This window comes from Eleginops maclovinus, chromosome 9, assembly GCF_036324505.1.
Source record: "Eleginops maclovinus isolate JMC-PN-2008 ecotype Puerto Natales chromosome 9, JC_Emac_rtc_rv5, whole genome shotgun sequence".
NCBI lineage: Eukaryota > Metazoa > Chordata > Actinopteri > Perciformes > Eleginopidae > Eleginops > Eleginops maclovinus.
Window position 1 is genome coordinate 6,241,714 of NC_086357.1, and position 18,939 is coordinate 6,260,652.

General features: G+C 39.8%; 1 protein-coding gene across 1 annotated transcript in view; it reads left to right on the forward strand.

The window, feature by feature from the left end:
• Positions 1-18,939, forward strand: part of LOC134869998 (cadherin-2-like) — an 83,331-nt gene that overhangs the window by 46,515 nt on the left and 17,877 nt on the right. Inside the window, exons 4-12 of the mRNA XM_063891993.1 lie at positions 69-242; positions 2,498-2,653; positions 4,796-4,940; positions 5,051-5,223; positions 6,303-6,440; positions 6,695-6,880; positions 11,750-12,003; positions 14,969-15,111; positions 18,322-18,555. Coding sequence (XP_063748063.1) covers positions 69-242; positions 2,498-2,653; positions 4,796-4,940; positions 5,051-5,223; positions 6,303-6,440; positions 6,695-6,880; positions 11,750-12,003; positions 14,969-15,111; positions 18,322-18,555 — 1,603 coding nt within the window. The remainder of the gene's footprint in view (positions 1-68; positions 243-2,497; positions 2,654-4,795; positions 4,941-5,050; positions 5,224-6,302; positions 6,441-6,694; positions 6,881-11,749; positions 12,004-14,968; positions 15,112-18,321; positions 18,556-18,939) is intronic.

Here is an 18,939-nt window from a genome sequence, read left to right on the forward strand (position 1 = left end):
TGTAGCCCTGCTGTGTGTGTATGTGTGTGCGCAGCCCAGTACACAACACTTGTTTACTGTCTCTGCAGGTAAAGCTTGATGATGCAACACTGACTCAGCGGGTACCAGAGATCTTGTTTCCATGGCGCAGCATGGTTGTCAGGGGTGATGGCACTCTGAGGCGGGTTAAGAGGGACTGGGTCATTCCGCCTATCAACGTCCCTGAGAACTCACGAGGACAGTTCCCTGAGGACCTCGTCAGGGTAAGACAAACACACATACACACTCACAAACACACAGAAGCCGGCCTGTCTAACCGTAGCAGTGAGGACTCTTCGCTGACGAGCCCTGTAGCAAGGAAAGAAGAAAACAACAGTTACATAGCACATTCATATTAAAGGAAATACTATGTGCTTCACAAACAAGCAAAGAAAATGAAACGCACAGACACATACAACTGTAATTAAACAGTGAAATGCAATATAAATAGACAACCACAACAAATGTCGTTGGTCTGTTTTTGAATGTTAACAGCGAGGCGGACCTAATGCGGACTGACAATATTTCAGTAGCTGGGAGCATAGAAACAAAAATAAGCTTCACCAACTTTGCATTTAACCCATGCAACACAAGAGGCCCATACCGGATGACCTTCAAAGTCTGGCGTCAGGGATGTTCTATGGAGAAATGCGAGGCACAGTGGAGAACACAATGCAATAAGCAACTGGAGATAAAAGCATAGACTAGCTTTCATCCAGCTCTGACAAAAGCCTCTTACTTTAGATGCGTTATAAGGCCTAACAAGTAAGGTAATTCTTAGCTGCTCTTCGTGCATCTTATGGACAAATATATCATTTTGCTCAGTTTGTTATGCTGTTAATGCACTCAATTCTGGCTTCAATGAGAGAGTGATTTGTAACTGCGTAATCATGCAATTTATTTTTATTTTTCGGACAATGACGGCATAAAGCATAGGACCAAGAATTGAGCCCTGGAGGAATCCTTTTAAATAATGTCTAAGTCTCTAGATGTAAAGTATATCAAATCTGTAAAAGTTCCTGATGTTGTATCTTTAGGTCGAATATAACACATGCAGACCCTGACCCAGACATGCATCTCGATTCTCAGACCATTCTTTGTGAAAGCGACAGCAGCACCAGACATTTTTACTTTCTTATCTTACTTGCTTCCAGCCATGTAGTTGGGGCTGATACATTACACATGAAATACCTTTGTGATACTCGAGAAAGGAATCTCATTGTGGTCCTTGGTGAGCGGCATATGTAAGAAAATATTCAACCAGCTGTCCAAGATTTTGACTGCATGTCACAGTGCTTATTTGGCAAATAGAGCTGGCTCAGGTGTCATCACCTGACCGCACTGTGGAACCTAAGATGCTGCTGAAAGCTCTTAAAGCTAGTAAGTAGACTTTATAGAGGTTTTTGGCCATTTTAAAGCTTTCATCAACAATGGACTCTGATGTTGAGCATGGTTCACTTCTAAGTTATATGGGTGCCCAAATAAATCAAACACTCCGCTTACATTATGTTAAATACATGTCTCCAAAAGCTAAGTAAACATACTCCCATCAGTTGTCTATCTTCTGGGAAGCAGTCTCCACTGTGGGCACTTTATTTTTGAGCTTACGGCTAAAAGCTAGCTATCGAGCTAAGGCTAACACTCTATTGCTCCATCCATCCTCAATCTATTGCTTTGTAATGAAAATACAAATTATAAATTGCAATTTATTTTTTATTGCATGGGATTTGATGGCAAATTTGACTTAACACTCATAGCCTGTCCTTTATATTACATGTCGCTCATTTTTTATCTATCCAAAGTGTTAATGAGGACAAAGTGGATAAGCTCATGACACTCCTCTGAATTGGTTTTCTATGTGGTTCATTTGTGAATGTTAAGTGCTCCTGTTAGCATGAGCACAGTACTATGTTGAGGAATATGTCCACATATATTCTTCCCCATCCATTTCTATATAGTCCTACAAATAACATTGCTGTTTTTTCCGTGGATTAAATGGCGTTGCTGTTAAACCTGTATTTCTGTGTTTTGTTAACATGCTTGAGTTGATGTTGAGCGTTGTCTGAGCTGCCTTTCTCCTCTTGGTTTTGATCATATGGACAGCGAGCAGGATATGGTGCACCACGCATCACAGTTTACTTTGACTTCAGCTCCAATCAGATTTCCTGTAGTTATGTAGCAGCAGCCTCAAGCATTCGCTGAGTGTTGCTTGTACAATCCTAAAATCATACTGACATACAAGACACATCCAGGCCACAATCATAAAGTTTAGTTTCATTTGTATATTTAATTTTTTAACATTAAACAGACACTTATTCTAACTGGGAGGGAAAGTGTCCCACACAACTCTGACAGCAGTCTTAGCAGGGACTTTTACCATGATTGTACTATCGTAACCACATTCATTGTTCCAACTCTATCCTGTGTAGGAAATTAATTGTATCCTCTCCTGCTGTTCTCCTGTTTGCCTGTGTTTCAGATTCGCTCAGACAGAGATAATAATCGGATGCTGCGTTACAGTGTGACGGGCCCCGGGGCCGACCAGCCTCCGACCGGCATCTACATCATCAACCCAATCTCAGGCCAGCTGTCTGTCACCAAGCCCCTGGACAGAGAGCACATCTCCAACTTCCATGTAAGAACTTTCCCACACATCTAAGGTCAACAGTGAGGGAAAAATTGGTTCCCTTTTTATTTAAAGACACCACAGCATTATAGCTTCACGCAACTGCTTTTTTTTACCTAAAGAAAATGTCAACATTTAGGGAAATCGCTTTTCCTAAAGTTAAATGACAAGATTGATTCCATCCATATTAGAGGAGCCACAATGTTGTTAGCCTGGCATGGAACAAAGACTGAAAGTAGCTAGCCTGGCTCAGTCCAAAGTAAAGGAAATAACCCGCCCAACATCTTCCTTTAGTTAGTTAGCTAGCTAGTTAGTTATTTAGCTAGTTAGTTATTTAGCTAGTTAGTTAGCATGCTAGCTTGAAGGGTAAAAAAAAGGAATTTGAATGTCAAATCACCAAAAATCAGTATAACACCAACTGTAACTTATACAGACTATTTACTTTTTAATATGATCTACTTAAGTTGATGTTAATCTGCTTCTCCACCCTCTACCCTCGTTTTTAGTGTCATCCTTGCTGTCATTCTATCTGGATTTATTCTCTCTCATGCACAGAGATGAAGAGGAAATTCTTTAAAAACGACTTGTGGTGTTTGCTCACTATATCTAATACAGTCACACACACCTCTGAGAGCAGAGTCTAACCTTTTGATCTGGAGGAATGCACACACACAACTCACAAGGGGAGGTGGAAATCTAGAGTCGCAGCAGGGTGATTTGCATTTAAGCTGTCTGATGAATATTCATGTGATTGGATGTAGTTGTCAGAGCTAGGAGCTGGGATTGGCTGCATGTTTATTCATGAGGGAGCCTTTGGCTCCATGAGAGCCTTATACAGATGCTACGTAGGCTGAGAAAGAATGACTTAGCAAGTGTCCAAGGCCAATCAATAGCTATTTTCAGCAACTTTGACCACTTATTGCTCAAAACATTCAAATCAAAGGCCTGCTGTATTCATTGGGAACATCCAAGACAGTTATGAATAGATTATTGATTTTGAAAGCAACATGTTCATGTTCTTAACATGTTTTCTTCTGTTTCAACCTAACAGTCTCAAACGTCTTTCATAACGATGATATTCAAATTCGAAATTTGAGTGCTGCACACGTTTTTTGCATGTCAATTCATTTTGTAATAATGATTTGTTCGCAGATACAGTTTAATAGACACTAATATACTAGTAATAAAACTTGTTTGTTAATACATTTCGTTTTACTCCAGCCTGTTCTAAAGTCCAAGAACTCTGCGTCAAATCATTTTTGTTGTTATTCAGTCTTTGAAAGACAAAATATTCACTGCATCCCAAAAATCAGTTTGCTCTCCAGCTTGCGTCACACAAAGCGCGGCACGCACTGCAAAGTATAATTCATTTGAAGAAGTTTATTTATTGAGATTAAAGAAAAACTCATTAAAACCCATGAATCAATTATTCAAATGAAGGATTTAGTTTTGAGGATTTTTTTAAAGGTTGATAACACGATGACAAGACATTCAAAGCTTTATTTCGAAAAAGCACAAAAGGAGCTCCGAACAAAAAAAGACCTCCAGTTGTCCCAAATAGTTTTCATTACATTAGTGATTTCTCTTTTGCAGTAATTTTGAATTGAATGAAATGATAATACAATGGTGCTGATTTTAAAGGCTTAAGATTTTTCATCAAAACTTTGCTAAGCTATTGTGCGTATGACAAGTTAAGCCTTTGAAGGATCACAATAAATAGAGCTTCCATACTCAAACGTAGTACATGATAGGACTGCGTCTTATATAGTATTTTGAGTCTATATATTCCAATATTTTTACCCACAATACTCACAATAGATATTCTTTGCATTACTCTGAAATGTTAAAATATTCAGTTACCAGAGGACGACTCCCACTTGATGGTCCTGCATTTATCACCAGCAGGTCAAAATAGTTTGCTTTGTGAGCCAATACCTGCACAGTTAGTGACATTCCCATCAGTAACTGTGCTAATTATGCTACAGTCAGTAAGCCTATAGTAAATGATAAGTATTAGACATTCATAAGCATTGTTAGCATAACCTCACAGTTGTGCTGGTACCGTATTTGTACTTATGTTATAGATCTCGATTGATGGAATCTCATCCTCATTCAAGTGATATGTTTTTTTATGTGTGTGTGTGCGTACAGTTGCGAGCCCACGCTGTGGACCTGAATGGGAATCAGGTGGAGAACCCCATCGACATCGTCATTAACGTCATTGACCAGAACGATAACAGACCAGAGTTCACACACACCATCTTCAACGGCACTGTACCGGAGGGATCCAAGCCTGGTACACACACACACACACACACACACATACACACACACACACACACACACACACTCTTGTGCCTCCTTCCCTGATATATCTGTGTTGACTTGCTGCATGTTTCCCTGCAGGATCCTTTGTGATGACAGTGACATCCGTGGACAAGGATGATCCAAAAACTGCTAATGGGATGCTTCGATATAAGATCCTCTCCCAGAATCCCCAGAGCCCCTCCACCAACATGTTCACCATTAACAACAAGACCGGTGACATCATCACTGTGGCAGCAGGCCTCGATCGGGAGGTGTGTGTGTGTGTGTGTGTGTGTGTGTGTGTGTGTGTGTGTGTGTGTGTGTGTGTGTGTGTGTGTGTGTGTGTGTGTGTGTGTGTGTGTGTGTGTGTGTGTGTGTGTGTGTGTGTGTGTGTGTGTGTGTGTGTGTGTGTGTGTGTGTGTGTTGTTGGGTGGAGCAGCTGCTTCTCAGCCTGAGTCTGTGTGTCCCTGCAGATAACACAGCTCGAGTTTTTGGTTAATTTATATTCAGTCATATTCTGGCATCAGCTGATCCTAATCTCCAATTTAGTACATGTTCACATGCTGACACACTTTGAAACACGTCGGGTGTGTATATATTCATCAAACATTGTTCCCACTTATCTACAAGCAGTCATTTCCTCGTATTTTTGATTATTTACACCTTAAGTCATCTCACTATTGTTTGCTTGAGATTTCAACTACATGCCAAGGTCTTATTCTGCAGATAGAGTTTGAGAGTTGTCGTGGATATCAATCAGTTGTTGTCATGGTAGCTACTTTGGGAATTTGGCTACATGACAGCAGTTGGACATAAATTGGTTTTGGTTGGTAAGCTCAACATTTCATGCCTTTTTTAAAGTAAGGATTGTAACCAAACAGAGCACAGAATAATTTGGAAAGTATTATGAAGTATTATGTCATGCAGCCAAAATTGACCTAACTAGCAACCATATGGATGTACCGTGAGGAGCTTTTTAAAGTCTTCTTCAAAGTAAAAGAAAAAATGTCAACCTAAGATTTGATTTCCCTGTATTATGGTTTAAGATGTGTTCACTTTGCTCAAAAGTCTAAGACTCATTGGTAGAGTGTAATGTAGATTTCTTTCCATAGAACATGCAGAACCTGTCATTAGCTATCTGAACACTATTGTTAAGCAGTATGAAGCAGTAATTGGGCTTTGGCAGAAAGACATTTCACTATTGTCAAATCTCTTTAATTAGATTGATATATAACTATAATGAGCACTATAATACTCAAAATGTTTAATATGTTAAACTAAAAATAATAATATTATGATAAAGAAAGCAGAAAGAGTCTAATGCCCAGCTGTTATCTCTTTTTGTTTCCAGAAAGTCACCCAGTACACGCTGATCGTCCAGGCGACAGACATGGAGGGGAACCCCACCTACGGCCTGTCCAACACTGCCACCACTGTCATCAGGGTCACCGATGTCAACGACAACCCCCCTGAGTTCACCACAGATACAGTGGGTCCAAACACGCCATCAACACTGTTATTCACTGAAAGATTCTGAGGTTTTATTAGCAGTGGCAGATGGCAAAAAAGTCAAAAGCCAATGAAACGTCCAATGTGTTTATCCTCCTCAGTAAAGGTGTAAAAAGAAGAAGAATTGTTTGCGTGAAACAAAAGCAGTTAGTTCTCTAATAAGATACTTTGGTCACGTAACTTAAAAGTCATTCTACTAAGGATTCAATGTATGTGTTTGTGTCTGTCTTCCAGTTCTTTGGGGAAGTTCATGAGAACCGGGTAAATGTGATCGTGGCTAATCTGACAGTGACAGATAAGGACCAGCCTCATACATCAGCCTGGGGTGCTGTGTACCGCATTATCACCGGAGACCCCACCGGGCGGTTCTCCATCCCCACTGACCCCACCACCAACGAAGGCCTGCTCACTGTGGTCAAGGTGAGATTTTACCTCCACACAAACACTGACACACACATCCCTGAATGAGCAAACACTGAGGAGTCACTGTTATCTGTTCTGTGGTGGGTTTTTTTTTCTTGCTGTGATTCACGAGGGCAGAGGCCACGTGCTAACTGAAAATGCCTCCTAAAACTGTGTCTAATTTCAGGTATTTCCCCTTTGTGCAAAGCCATGTTGTGCACTGCGAACACTTATGCAATGTCGAATCACACATGGCTGCTGTGCCCTTACAGCCCTTACAATTGACAATCGCTCCTATTAGCTAGCTAGCCAAATCATTACAGACTGCTCATAACCCTATAATTTATTTTTACACAAGAATAGTAGTATGTTACTTAAAAATTGAACAAATCCTGCATCTCTTGGCCAGGCCACCCTTGAAAATGAGATCACGATCTCAATGGGTCTTTTACCTGGTTAAATAAAGGTTAAAAAAAATATATCTATAACTCTTATTATATATTGCTGTGTCTACCGGAGCAACCGCAACCGTAGCTGGTGGCGTAACTTCCCTAGACGGTGGTTGGTAAGAGTGAGAAGTGTCTAGCTTTCCACACTACATTTGTTGACCCTTATGAGTTCATTTTTGCCATATTTCGGCTTGAGACATGTTAAGAATATTCTTTGTTTGAGGACCAAGAGTTGGCCTTAAATATACCAAGAAGCTTCTCTGTAAAGTACAACAATATTTATTTATGTAACGGCACGATAAGTCTACAAAGGAAACACAGCTGTGGTCCTCCCCCACACCACAGATCCACAGTTCACGTTGAAGTAGTTAGCTGTCTACCGCGGCGTGGCGAAAAGGCCTCGATGACCTTCTGTTTACATCACGCGTTTCTATTGGCCCCTTGTCGTCCCATGGGCATATCCCTGTCTCTTACTTAGTCTTTTTCCAATGGCTGACATGGACACGTTCTGTTTCACCCTCTTATGAAGTCACCGTCGCCATCTGAAGATGTGTGACTTTACGATACCAAGTCCGGTCCCTCGGGGAACAGTGAATTATATCATTTAATGTTCCATTTCAATATATCGATTATTCTTACAGATGCACTTATGCACTCAAAACAGCAAGCATAAGTACAGAAGTATGCAATTTGAGAAGCATAAGAAATGTTTCACCCAAAAAATGAAAACAATTGTATCAGTGACTCATCTCTTGCAACTTTGAATTCAGGAAAAACTTTATTTAGCTGGAACAGTTGTAATGAAATGAATCTTTGTTAACATGTTCAATAAATTGACTTATAAAAAATAAGTAAATTTGGACCCCCTTCATCGACAGCAGTACATGGAATACCTCTGTTTACAAAACAACACAACAATCGTGGATTATAGTCTAGACCCTTGAGGTGCATGAGAGTTTGTAAAAGGCTGTTTTGATATAGGTTGGCACCCATTTACTTTGGTCATCAAGACTTTCCTTTTTTAAGCATGCAGGAAAACAATGTTTTCTTTAAGATTGAAATACTAAAGGTTAGCATCTGATATACACATGACTTTTTGGGAGAACAATCCCTTTGATCTTTCAGTTGTGTTTGATGTGGTGGTACCAGTGGTTACTGGTGGTGTTTTATAACTACAGTTGGAAAGACACCCACCACTGGGGGCTGTGTCATGAGTAGGGTTGGGCACCGAAACGCGGTGCCAATAGGGCACCGGTTCCGACATAAACGGTAGTAACGAGACCGAATCAGAACGAACATTTCGGTGCCTCATTTCGGTGCCAGACTTTTTTTTTACACTGCCCCCTGGTGTTCCGGCGTCAACTTGAGGTTGTTGAACCTGACGTCAGTGCCGCTTCTCAGCACACTCAATAACGATGCCGAAAGTAAAACGCTCCAAGGTTTGGCTTCACTTCACATTTAGATGCAGATTCTGCGACATGCAAGGCCAAGCACTTCCACGGCAGCAGCCAGTGTCGGACAAATAGAAGAGAGTCCCAGGCTGGGACTCTCTATATTGGTTTATCTATTACTATATGTTACTTGTATTTATATTGTTTAAATATTTGAGTTAATACTGTGTTCAATTTAGCCCTGGAAATAAAAGGGTATTGTTTTTTGACGTGTGTGCGTTTTCGTTTTTTTAAGTACCGGTTCGAGAACCATTTCGGCACCGGAACCGTTTCAAAAATACCGAGTAGGCACCGGTATCGGATAAAACCCAACCGATGCCCAACCCTAGTCATGAGTGTCTGTGGGTCATCTGAACAACAACAATGGGCGTTCCAGTTGACAGCAAAGTGTCACATTGCATTAAAGGTCTCCTATCATGCTATATTTGAACATTTTATTGTAGGGAATATCTATACAAAACATGTCTGTGAAGTGTTTTACTCAAAATATCAAATAGATCTCCCATTGTAGCAGACCTCATACCCCTCTATTTCAGCCCTGTTCCTGAAGTGCTGATTCTCTGACTGTTGCTTTAAATTTGAGCTGAGCTGAAGCTGGCCACGCCCCTTTGGAGCCTCATGATCTCTCCTCTGAAGAGAGAAGTTTCTAACGGAGAAACTCAGCTAAACGCTGCCGTGATTAAACGCCATATTATGTTCCAAACCACATCAAGCATTATTTCTGAAACACTTCTCAGGGTTTACCACTAGAGCAGAGACATTATATGTATTATATTACAACAACTCTAAGTCCCTCCTGCAGACATCCTGCTGAACACACAGACACACAGAGGTGCTGCGGAGGGGATTCAGCTTGCGACTGTATATGGGGGACTATAGGTTGGGACGTGTCACGTGGGCAGGAAGTTGCCAGGAATTCAATGTAAAGCCAGCCCACATTTCGGTTATGACGTCATGCCCAAAGCAAATCTGGATCAGCTCTTTTGTACCCCCGTATTTAGAGATGTGGGTAAGGAGGAAAAGAGAGGGTTGTATTTTCTGACACTTTGTGAGTCTCCTTACACACCGGGGACACATTTATGTATAAAAGACAGCAAAAAGTGCATTTTGCATAATAGGGGACCTTTAAGAGAGGACAAAGAAAGAAGACAATCACTGACTGTTTATCATCACATGGACTGATGGCTGTTGTTCACAGTTAGGGTTTTGGAGATGTGCTGCCTCTCACTGGCAACAGTATGAGCCTGTTAGCTTCAGCGCCGCTTCCATTTTTCAATTGAAATAACTAGAAAATATTCTATTTGTTTGACACACCAAACCCTAACCTCTGAGGTTACGTTTCCTGTGATAGCTTCATAATACAAAAACATCCTGGGGTTTGCAAGTTTTATACTATTAATGGGAATCAGCAGTGGTGGTAAATGTATTGTTTGCAGCAGCAGCAACTTCTTACAGGACGATGATGTAGGAGAGTGAATAGTAAATCTAAGCATACATCATAAACATATATCAGTGAGATCATTTACATCTTATAGGGGAGTGGCAGAGCCCTCCAGTAACAATGAACACTACTATACAGACAAACAAACAAACAAACAATAACCTACAATAACAATTTTCCTCTAATGATATTAAAGAAAAACAGCATTGATATGACATGGAGCATTTCTATATTTTCAGAAATATGGTTATTCTTTTTTGGTAAGGGATAGGGATAGGCTTAATATGCAGGTAAGCAGGTGCTAATAACATGTTATAATGTTGTGTATGTGTTTTGAATAACATACGTAACCTAGAAGTCTCAACTTTCTACATTTTTCAACCACATTTAGCCGTGTTTTAATATAGACGTTATGCCTTATTATGACCTGCAAATCAACTTCATAGTTATATTTATCTTAACATTCAGGTTAAGTTGTCCTTGGGGGGGGGAGTCAAATCCCCCAGCAGACTTGAAAATGAACCATGGAGTGGAGAGAAGTAATTGGGCGAAAGATGTGAGGATCAGATCATAGACAGTAATTGGTGCCAGACCATGAATCTTTAGAAACCAATAGTAGAGACTCAGAATGAATTCCAAATTTGAAGGGAGGCTACAGGGAGATATCATCTCTATAAACTGTACAACTAACTAAACATGAGACAAGGCTGAGTGACAGATAATATCAGAGACATTAAACTCTACAGTTCCCCACCAGAGAGAACCCCATTTCATTTAGCTTATGATTCAAAATGGAAAAAGTTAAAACTGAGAACAGAGTTTGCTTGTATAGAAAGAAATGATTGTCAGCTTTTGATTTTATACTGATTTAAACTCCAAGGCTTGTAAATATTACATGATAAATTACATGGAAAATCTTATTTTCAAGTTAGCTTCAGATGAGTCTACAGTAAGACATTTGTATCAATTTGAAGTGTTGAAGTTCTTTTTTGACCTTGGATATTGGAATTTGACAAAATAATATTGTATACATGGTCTGCTTTTGGTTTTGGGGCATTACACAAGGTTAGGGAATGTACCTGAATTCTGTTGCAGTTCCAGGGAAGCTTTAATCACCTCAGGCACTAGTGTGCTCTTCTGAAAGGTCTTAATTCAAATGTATATGTATTTTTTCACACCTATCGGAGCTCTCTGTTCATGTTTAGTAAAAACTCTGAATGCAACTGTGAAGCACGTTTGTACGATTTGAAGACTAAATATCCAAAATGCTTCAGGAAGCCTTTAAAGAAGCGTGCATTTGCAATAACTCCAACTAGGCCAGCCCGTGCAACCACACATTGATGCATTTACACAATCAGATACACAGACACTTGACCTCCATGGGAACTTCCAATATTATAGAGCAAAAATAATGGCAGGCAAAGAGTGGGGAACGCTGTGTGAGCGGTTGGCCACTAAAAACACAGAGTGTGTGAATTATGCTTAAGGATACCCTTGTAGATTGTTTCATGTTAGCATCATCTAATCCTTGCTTTCTCCTTTTCAGCCTATCGATTTCGAGCTGACCCGCTCCTTCATGCTGACGGTGGAGGCAGAGAATGAGGTCCCGCTGGCCCGTGGCATGCATCTGCCTCGTCAGTCCACGGCAACCGTCTCCGTACGAATCCTGGACATCAACGAGAGTCCAGAGTTCAGCCCCAACCCGAAGTCCATCAAACTAGAGGAGGGTCTGCCTTCAGGGTCACTGCTTACCACTTTCACAGCTCAAGACCCCGACCGCTTCCTGAGACAAACTATCCGGTAAGTCCACCGACGGGGGCTCTGACTTTAAAAGCTTTCATTTGAGTTAGATAGTAAATTATACAGGGTTTCAGCTGTAGGTAAAAATAGAATTGTATTGACTTAAAGAGTATAATTCAAATGTGTAATGTAATTACATTTGTAATGCATTCATTTAATTTAACTATAGTGCAGGGTTAAGTAAGGTCCGGAATGGATCTTTTACTACCTTTTGATAAGAGGAGCCTTTGAATATCTGTAGCCTCTTCTTATTTTAAATTAGCCTTGCATTAATTAAAATAAATTCTGAAGTCACAGTCAAGACCGTTATCGACAAAAAATGCTTGAAAGGAAATTTGATTTTCTATTATGTGTATAGTGCCAACTCTGACTCAGTCACCATATTGTTTGTCTATTCACACAGTGCACATCTTCATGTAGCTGGAACACTGTGATTACATAAAGGTCAGAATTAGCATAAAGCCTTTTCTGTGACCGCAAGACTTGTCATAGCCCATTCTTGACTTTTATTAGGAAATCATTTGCAGTGGCCGAATCTCAAATCTTCATTACCTTTGTACATTTGTTTAAGTAGGATGTCAAAACCAGTGGGACCTGGAACTTCTTTTGAAATGAATAAAGTGTGACAAAGTTCTAAATCAGAGAATACAAATGTTTCAGATAAAGGATCAAAGTTCTTGAGCTCAGTGTTAAATGAGAGCAGTTATTGTATCTACCTGCTGAAATGTCACATCCACTACTAATGATCATATCAAGAGCCCAGTGTTTGTTCAGAGTTGTCATGCCCAAACCATCATCATTGATAATAATTTTACACGATAATGAGCCCTCTAGGGTTTCAATATCTACTTTTCACCAGTGTGGCTGATTGATATTGAACATAACTATGTCTTTCATTTTTGTAAAGCACTTTGAATTGCCTTGTGTTGAAAGGTGCTTTATAAATAAACGTGCCTTGCCTTGCCTCGCCTTAACTGGCTAACTAGATTTGTATTTTAAATGTAACACTGCTTTTCAATAATCTAATCAATTCTGTTGGTGGATTAATTGTGTCTTTATTATAGAACATACAGTATAAAACAATAATAATTATACTCTGCACTGTATCCATCTTTACTTATTTTTTGTCTTGCTATTTGACTTCAACCCTGCTAAGGATAAAGGGGTATCAACAAATGTTGGTCAGTTGGTTGGTTGGTGAGTGATTAGGTTGATTAGTTGTTGGATTATTTATTGGTTAGTTGGTTGGCTGGCTGGTTGGCTGATTAATAGGTAGGTTGGTTGGTTGGTTGGTTGGTTGGTTGGTTGGTTGGTTGGTTGGTAAGATTGGTTCACTGGTTAATGGGTTTAGTGGTTGGTTGATTAATTGGTTGGCTGGCTGATTGGCTGGTTGGCTAATTTATATCTTGAATGGTGGGTAGATAGGTTGGTTGGTTAGTCAATGGGTTGATTTGATTTGTGGATTATTCCTAAATGTGTCTGGTTGGTTGGTTGATTATCAGTCAGATTGGTTGGTTGGTTTGATCTGGGTTTATTGGTGGATTATTCAGTAGTTTGTCTGCTTGGTTGGTTTGGTGGTTGGCTGATTGGCTGGTATATGGGTATTTGGGTGGGTTAGGTAATCTGTTCATTGGTTGGGGGATGATTTGGTGGTTTGTGTGGTTCGTCAGGCAAGTTTGAGATGAGTTTAAGCAAGATGTTTGGAAAAGTTGTCAACCTGACACTCTCAGAAGCAATTGCTCTATGAAGTCAGTCAGTGCTTCGACAAAATGTAATGGTCAACTGCTGGTGTTGGTTCCAACCACGCTGACATTCATTGCAACGGAATGATTCAGTTCCTGTTGGAGGGGTTTTTAAGCAAAGGCACCGTGAGAATAACTAGCAAGGCGAAGGCAACATGAGTTAGTGTTTGCTATTGACAGCTCAGGTTCTGCAGGGTATGCACATCATTTAATCCTATAATGATCCTTAAAGCTGATTTCAGTGTGTGGAAGTTTCCCTCTCTTAATGAGCAGGACCTTTTTGTTTTCTTTGTTGAGATATCGCTTCAGTGACCATATTAAATTATGCAAATTAATTTGCAGCAGGGTAAAGTTTTACTACCTCATTTAGCGATGGCAGCATGCTGTTTTCTGTGGCAGCCCCATTCTGAAATAAACGCTGATAAAAGATGCCTAGACTTTTCTTTCTACAAACATCTTGATAGGAGGAAATGTATATCTTTCCTGCCACTGCGGCACTTAACCACCAACAACCAGACTGAGTGCAGAGCCTGCAGGACGGCTGCTTTTTTGTCCCCGGCCTTCTTTTATTTTACATCCCACTATTTGTTTCTAAATGTGGAGCTCAAGTCTTTGTAGCCTAGCAACAGCCAATGGTGGACGCACACTGTGATCACCAAAAATTGCACACACTAAAAGAGAGTATTGTGCACTGTGGTGCGCATCAGAGGGAGCGTTTGGGTTTGATTTGTTCATTTGTGTCGCTGTTGTCGGGGCAGCTCCATTTATTCATAACTGTGCCTTTCAACTCTTTATCTCACCTATTCAAAATAAAACGAAGTGACAATCTTTCCTTTTTATGAATGGTTTATTGTGGCATATTGACAGATGTGTTGTGAAATTTTACAGTTTATTCATAATAAATTCACAACTGTGCCTCATTTTAAGCTATTTCAGATGTGGAAGTATGAGTAAATTATGTTAACATCTTTCATCAGCAGGTCAAGGGGATTTGCGAAGCTCTATTCTGCTCACATTTATTAACCAACAATCATATTTGTATGTAAGTTAAAGTTAGAAACATTTCCAGTGAGAATAAATGGATGAATTGTGGCTGCCTCGTGAGAGTTCTGCAGCCTCCATATATCAGCTTCCCAGTAGCTGCTTGGCCCAGGGCCAGCGACGCAGATAAAGAAGCCTCTCTGTGCTGCTTCCTCATGCCGTCTCTCACCCTCTGCATCCAGGTACTCCAAGATGTCCGACCCTGCGAACTGGCTGGAGATTGACCCTGTTAACGGTCGGATTTCCACCATCGCCATCCTCGACCGAGAGTCTCCCTACGTCAAGAACAACCTGTACAACGTTACCTTCATGGCCTCTGATAATGGTGAGACTACAATGTCCTGCAGTAATCCCCCCCACACACACACACACACACACACACACACACAGTTGGACTTTGTTCTCTCTGCTTCAATAATTTCAGTGGTGTTTGTTTCACTGTCTAGCCTCTGTAGATGAGAGCAGTGTTACTTGGAAGCTGTAGCTTGTGAAGCTATAAGCTCATCATCACTACAAACACAATGCCTGGGTGATTAATCACTTTCTTCCAATCTAATGTTTCTATAATGATTTAATCTTTCAACAATTATGGAAAGAAGACACTCATGATAAAAAGATTATTGTGCCGCATTTGCAATGAAACTCTTGTGTGGTTGTGTGTTGTGCACCCCTTTTCCTTCACAGCGGTGCACTTCCATCCCTCCCCAGTGTTTCAGATTATTTAATTTGTCCTGTCACAGTTTTATAAATAACAGAAAATAAATAATAAATGCTGCTTTCCAATCTCACCATTAACCAGCAATGCAACTAAAAGTGGAAAGGTACAATGCTAGCTATTCAGAAATATAATAAATAAGTGCACTATTTTATTACTTTTTATTACACAAGTATATAATAGATATTTAATTCCAAGCATTTGGCTTTTACTTTTGTAGTATTTAGTTGCTTTATCTGCTTAAAAAGTTCACTGCTGTGAACATGACATGACTTTGAAAACAGCTAGCATATCTAAATGCTGCTGGGAAATGTAGTATCAGCATACTATTGTCAAATACTGGGCATCAGGAAAAGTCTAGGAAACATTTCAAATTATTTACATGAAGTTATTTATGTGTTCAAACAAAGTTAAATGGCACCGAGATCTGCTTCGGTATTCAGAATTGCTCAGAAATCTTTGAGAAAAGAATCTGGGTCCAAAAGGAAGAAACTCATATTTAATATTTTTGGATTCGTTGCAGAAACAAGTCAGAATCAGGTTCTCTGACTACATGCGGCAGTACCATTCTATAATTATTGTTTTCTTTTTGTTGCATACTTATTTTGTCTACATAGTTCGATTATGTCAGATGTGCACGGACAGAAAATAGCCTTCCGCATGGGACCTGGCTTCGACCCATGCCATTTGGTGTGTCTAAAGGTGTGATGTCACTCCTGGAAACGGGCCCCCATGGCAAATGTGTCCTATAGGAGAATCTTTAAAAGTAGAGATCTGTTTTTTCACCCAGCGTCCTTTTTGGCCGGAAATTGCAACCAGATTAATAAGAATGTTCAATGATAAACTTCAGTATTTGTATTTATGAACTTAACTTAATTACGATTCACCATTAAGGTTTTTGAAATAGTTTAAATATATATGAAGTATTGCAGAGTAACAGCATGATGTCACAACACTGTAGTTGGACAACACTGCTGTGTCATACAAACATCCCAGTTAAATACAACATTTTAGGCTTGGTTTCCAACTTATCATGACTCAAGCCTAAAGTAAAGCTCTTATTTCACATAATGGGAAGAGGAAGACTTCTTCTCTAGACAACAGATTTGGCTGTCTACCTTTAATTAAATTTCAATTCTTTATTCCCACAATGAAATGTCTTGATCGGGGAGGATTTCACAGACACAGTACACTCATTGATTTTTAATTGAGCTGTTTCCCTGCCTGTTGATTACATCATTCCCAAGGTCCTGCTCTTGTCCTGGTCACAATTGTGCTTTATAGCCATGGGAAAGAGGATTCTCTGTTTAGAGTGGAAAATTGTTCAAGAGGAATGTCATTCAGCGGCTCCCTCCATCCACTCGGCACCCTCTCCATACAGAGACCCCGCTGTGCCTAAGACTGTCTTAGCACATTTCTGTCCAGCACACACACACACTTGCTGATTAAAAAAAAAACACACTGAGGACAAACACACGCAGGCTTGTGCTAAAGGTTACAAGTCTGCAGTTTCTCAGTCGTGACCATATGAGCACCGGTTACCAACTATTACTGAGCATGCTTCACTTTATGCTGTGTGAACAATACAGAGAATGTGCATTCACTTCCATGTGATGTAGTATCCTCGTCACTGCAATATGCAAGCTGAAAGAATGTGCATACTCTAAAGTCAGCTCCATGCATTCATTTCCCCTAACTACATTCTTGATTATTCTGCATATGCTGAATCCAAAAATCAACTGAGAATGATTGAGAGTGCTGTATAACTCTGACATAAGGCATACTGAAACTAAACATTCCCTTACAGGATAAATATGGTGATAATCTGTTTGTCACTGTCAACAAATCAGTGGTAGGACTGGTAGGTTTTCCTACAAAATATAATATGAGGGCGCTAACATCACTTCTGGCCAAAATTCTTCATGTCTGAAATCTGCTGAGTCACATAGAAAAAAAGAAAAGGACAGAAAAAGAAACAATCTAATTCAGAAATCACAGTTTCAGTGTAAGCCTGCTGCCTGCCACTTGTCCACTGGCAGACCCACCGGACATCCATCCCCTCTTTATTCAGAGCTCCGTAAAAACAAAGATGTCTATGCCATATGACGCTCTATTTGACACCATTTTCATGTTTTTGTAGTAATTATACCGTTTTTGACGAAATATTGTTTTCTGGCATCACGTTAAAATGTTACGATGAAAATTGGCATTTTGTGGTTGAATTAAAACGTCTTTTTTAGATGAGGAATTCTTTTTATTTTGAACACTATTTTATTTCAACATGTTACATTTTCAGACATTATCACATCAATCATTAAAAAATAAACCCCATTTTTGTTCATTGGCTATGATAAGCATCTTTTCCCTTATAATAGAGAAAAACTAAATCCAACAACTTCAGGGACAGGTAAATGGGCAGGAGATGTATTCTCAAAGTCAATCATCATTTTCTTTATTGAACTTATTTTTCGGGTATATTTATATTTCTTTAAAACATTATTTTAAATTTTTTCATTTTGAATTACATTTTATTGATCGAGTTTTTTGCTTTTAAAATAGTGTTTTTGTTGTTGTTGAAAAAACAACAACATTGTATTGTATTGTATCCGTATGTGTAAACCTACCTTTACGGAAAAACAGGATTCTGATCTTTTACATTACATTAGATACAGGTCTAAGGTGGCAATCCTTCACTTGAACTGACTAACATCACTGATGGCCTCTGCAGAGACCACAGATTGTAATAAGCTTATAACTGGTTTCACAAATATTGTGCATTGTCAGTGTTTAATACTGAAGCTGTTCATTCTGTATTTCCAGGTATCCCGCCTGCCAGTGGCACAGGCACCCTTCAGATGTACCTGATCGACATAAATGACAACCCCCCACATGTATTCCCGCCTGAGGTGGAAATGTGTGAGAAGCCTCATCCCAACGCTATCAACATCACAGCCAGTGACCCCGACTTGGCCCCTAACGCTGGACCCTTCGCCTTCGAGCTTGCCAATCGTCCATCAGATGTACGCCGCAACTGGACGCTGCACCGCATCAACGGTCAGTATAGGACAATATGTCTTCATGAAAAGCTTGGGAACAATGAATTTCATGGACTTAAGAGCTAACTTGTATTCAAGACCAACCATTTTTTTTTTAAAGTTAAGTTAAAAGTTAAATCTGAGGCTGTTGGACTTGCTGGGGAAAAGTTGCATTTTGTTGAAGTAGCTATTTAGTTGTGGTTTCCCTTTCTATACCTGTTTCTATGTTAGTGAGTAGGGGGAAATATTCAGAACAGAACTGAGCAGATATCACCAAATTATTTTTGCAATTAAAGGAAACCCCAGTTTATCCAGTTACAACCAGGGCCCTCCAAGTTTAATTGATTTGAAGGGTATGAGGATACAAATGATCAAGTCTGTAAGTTAGCCAGGAACAAAAAAA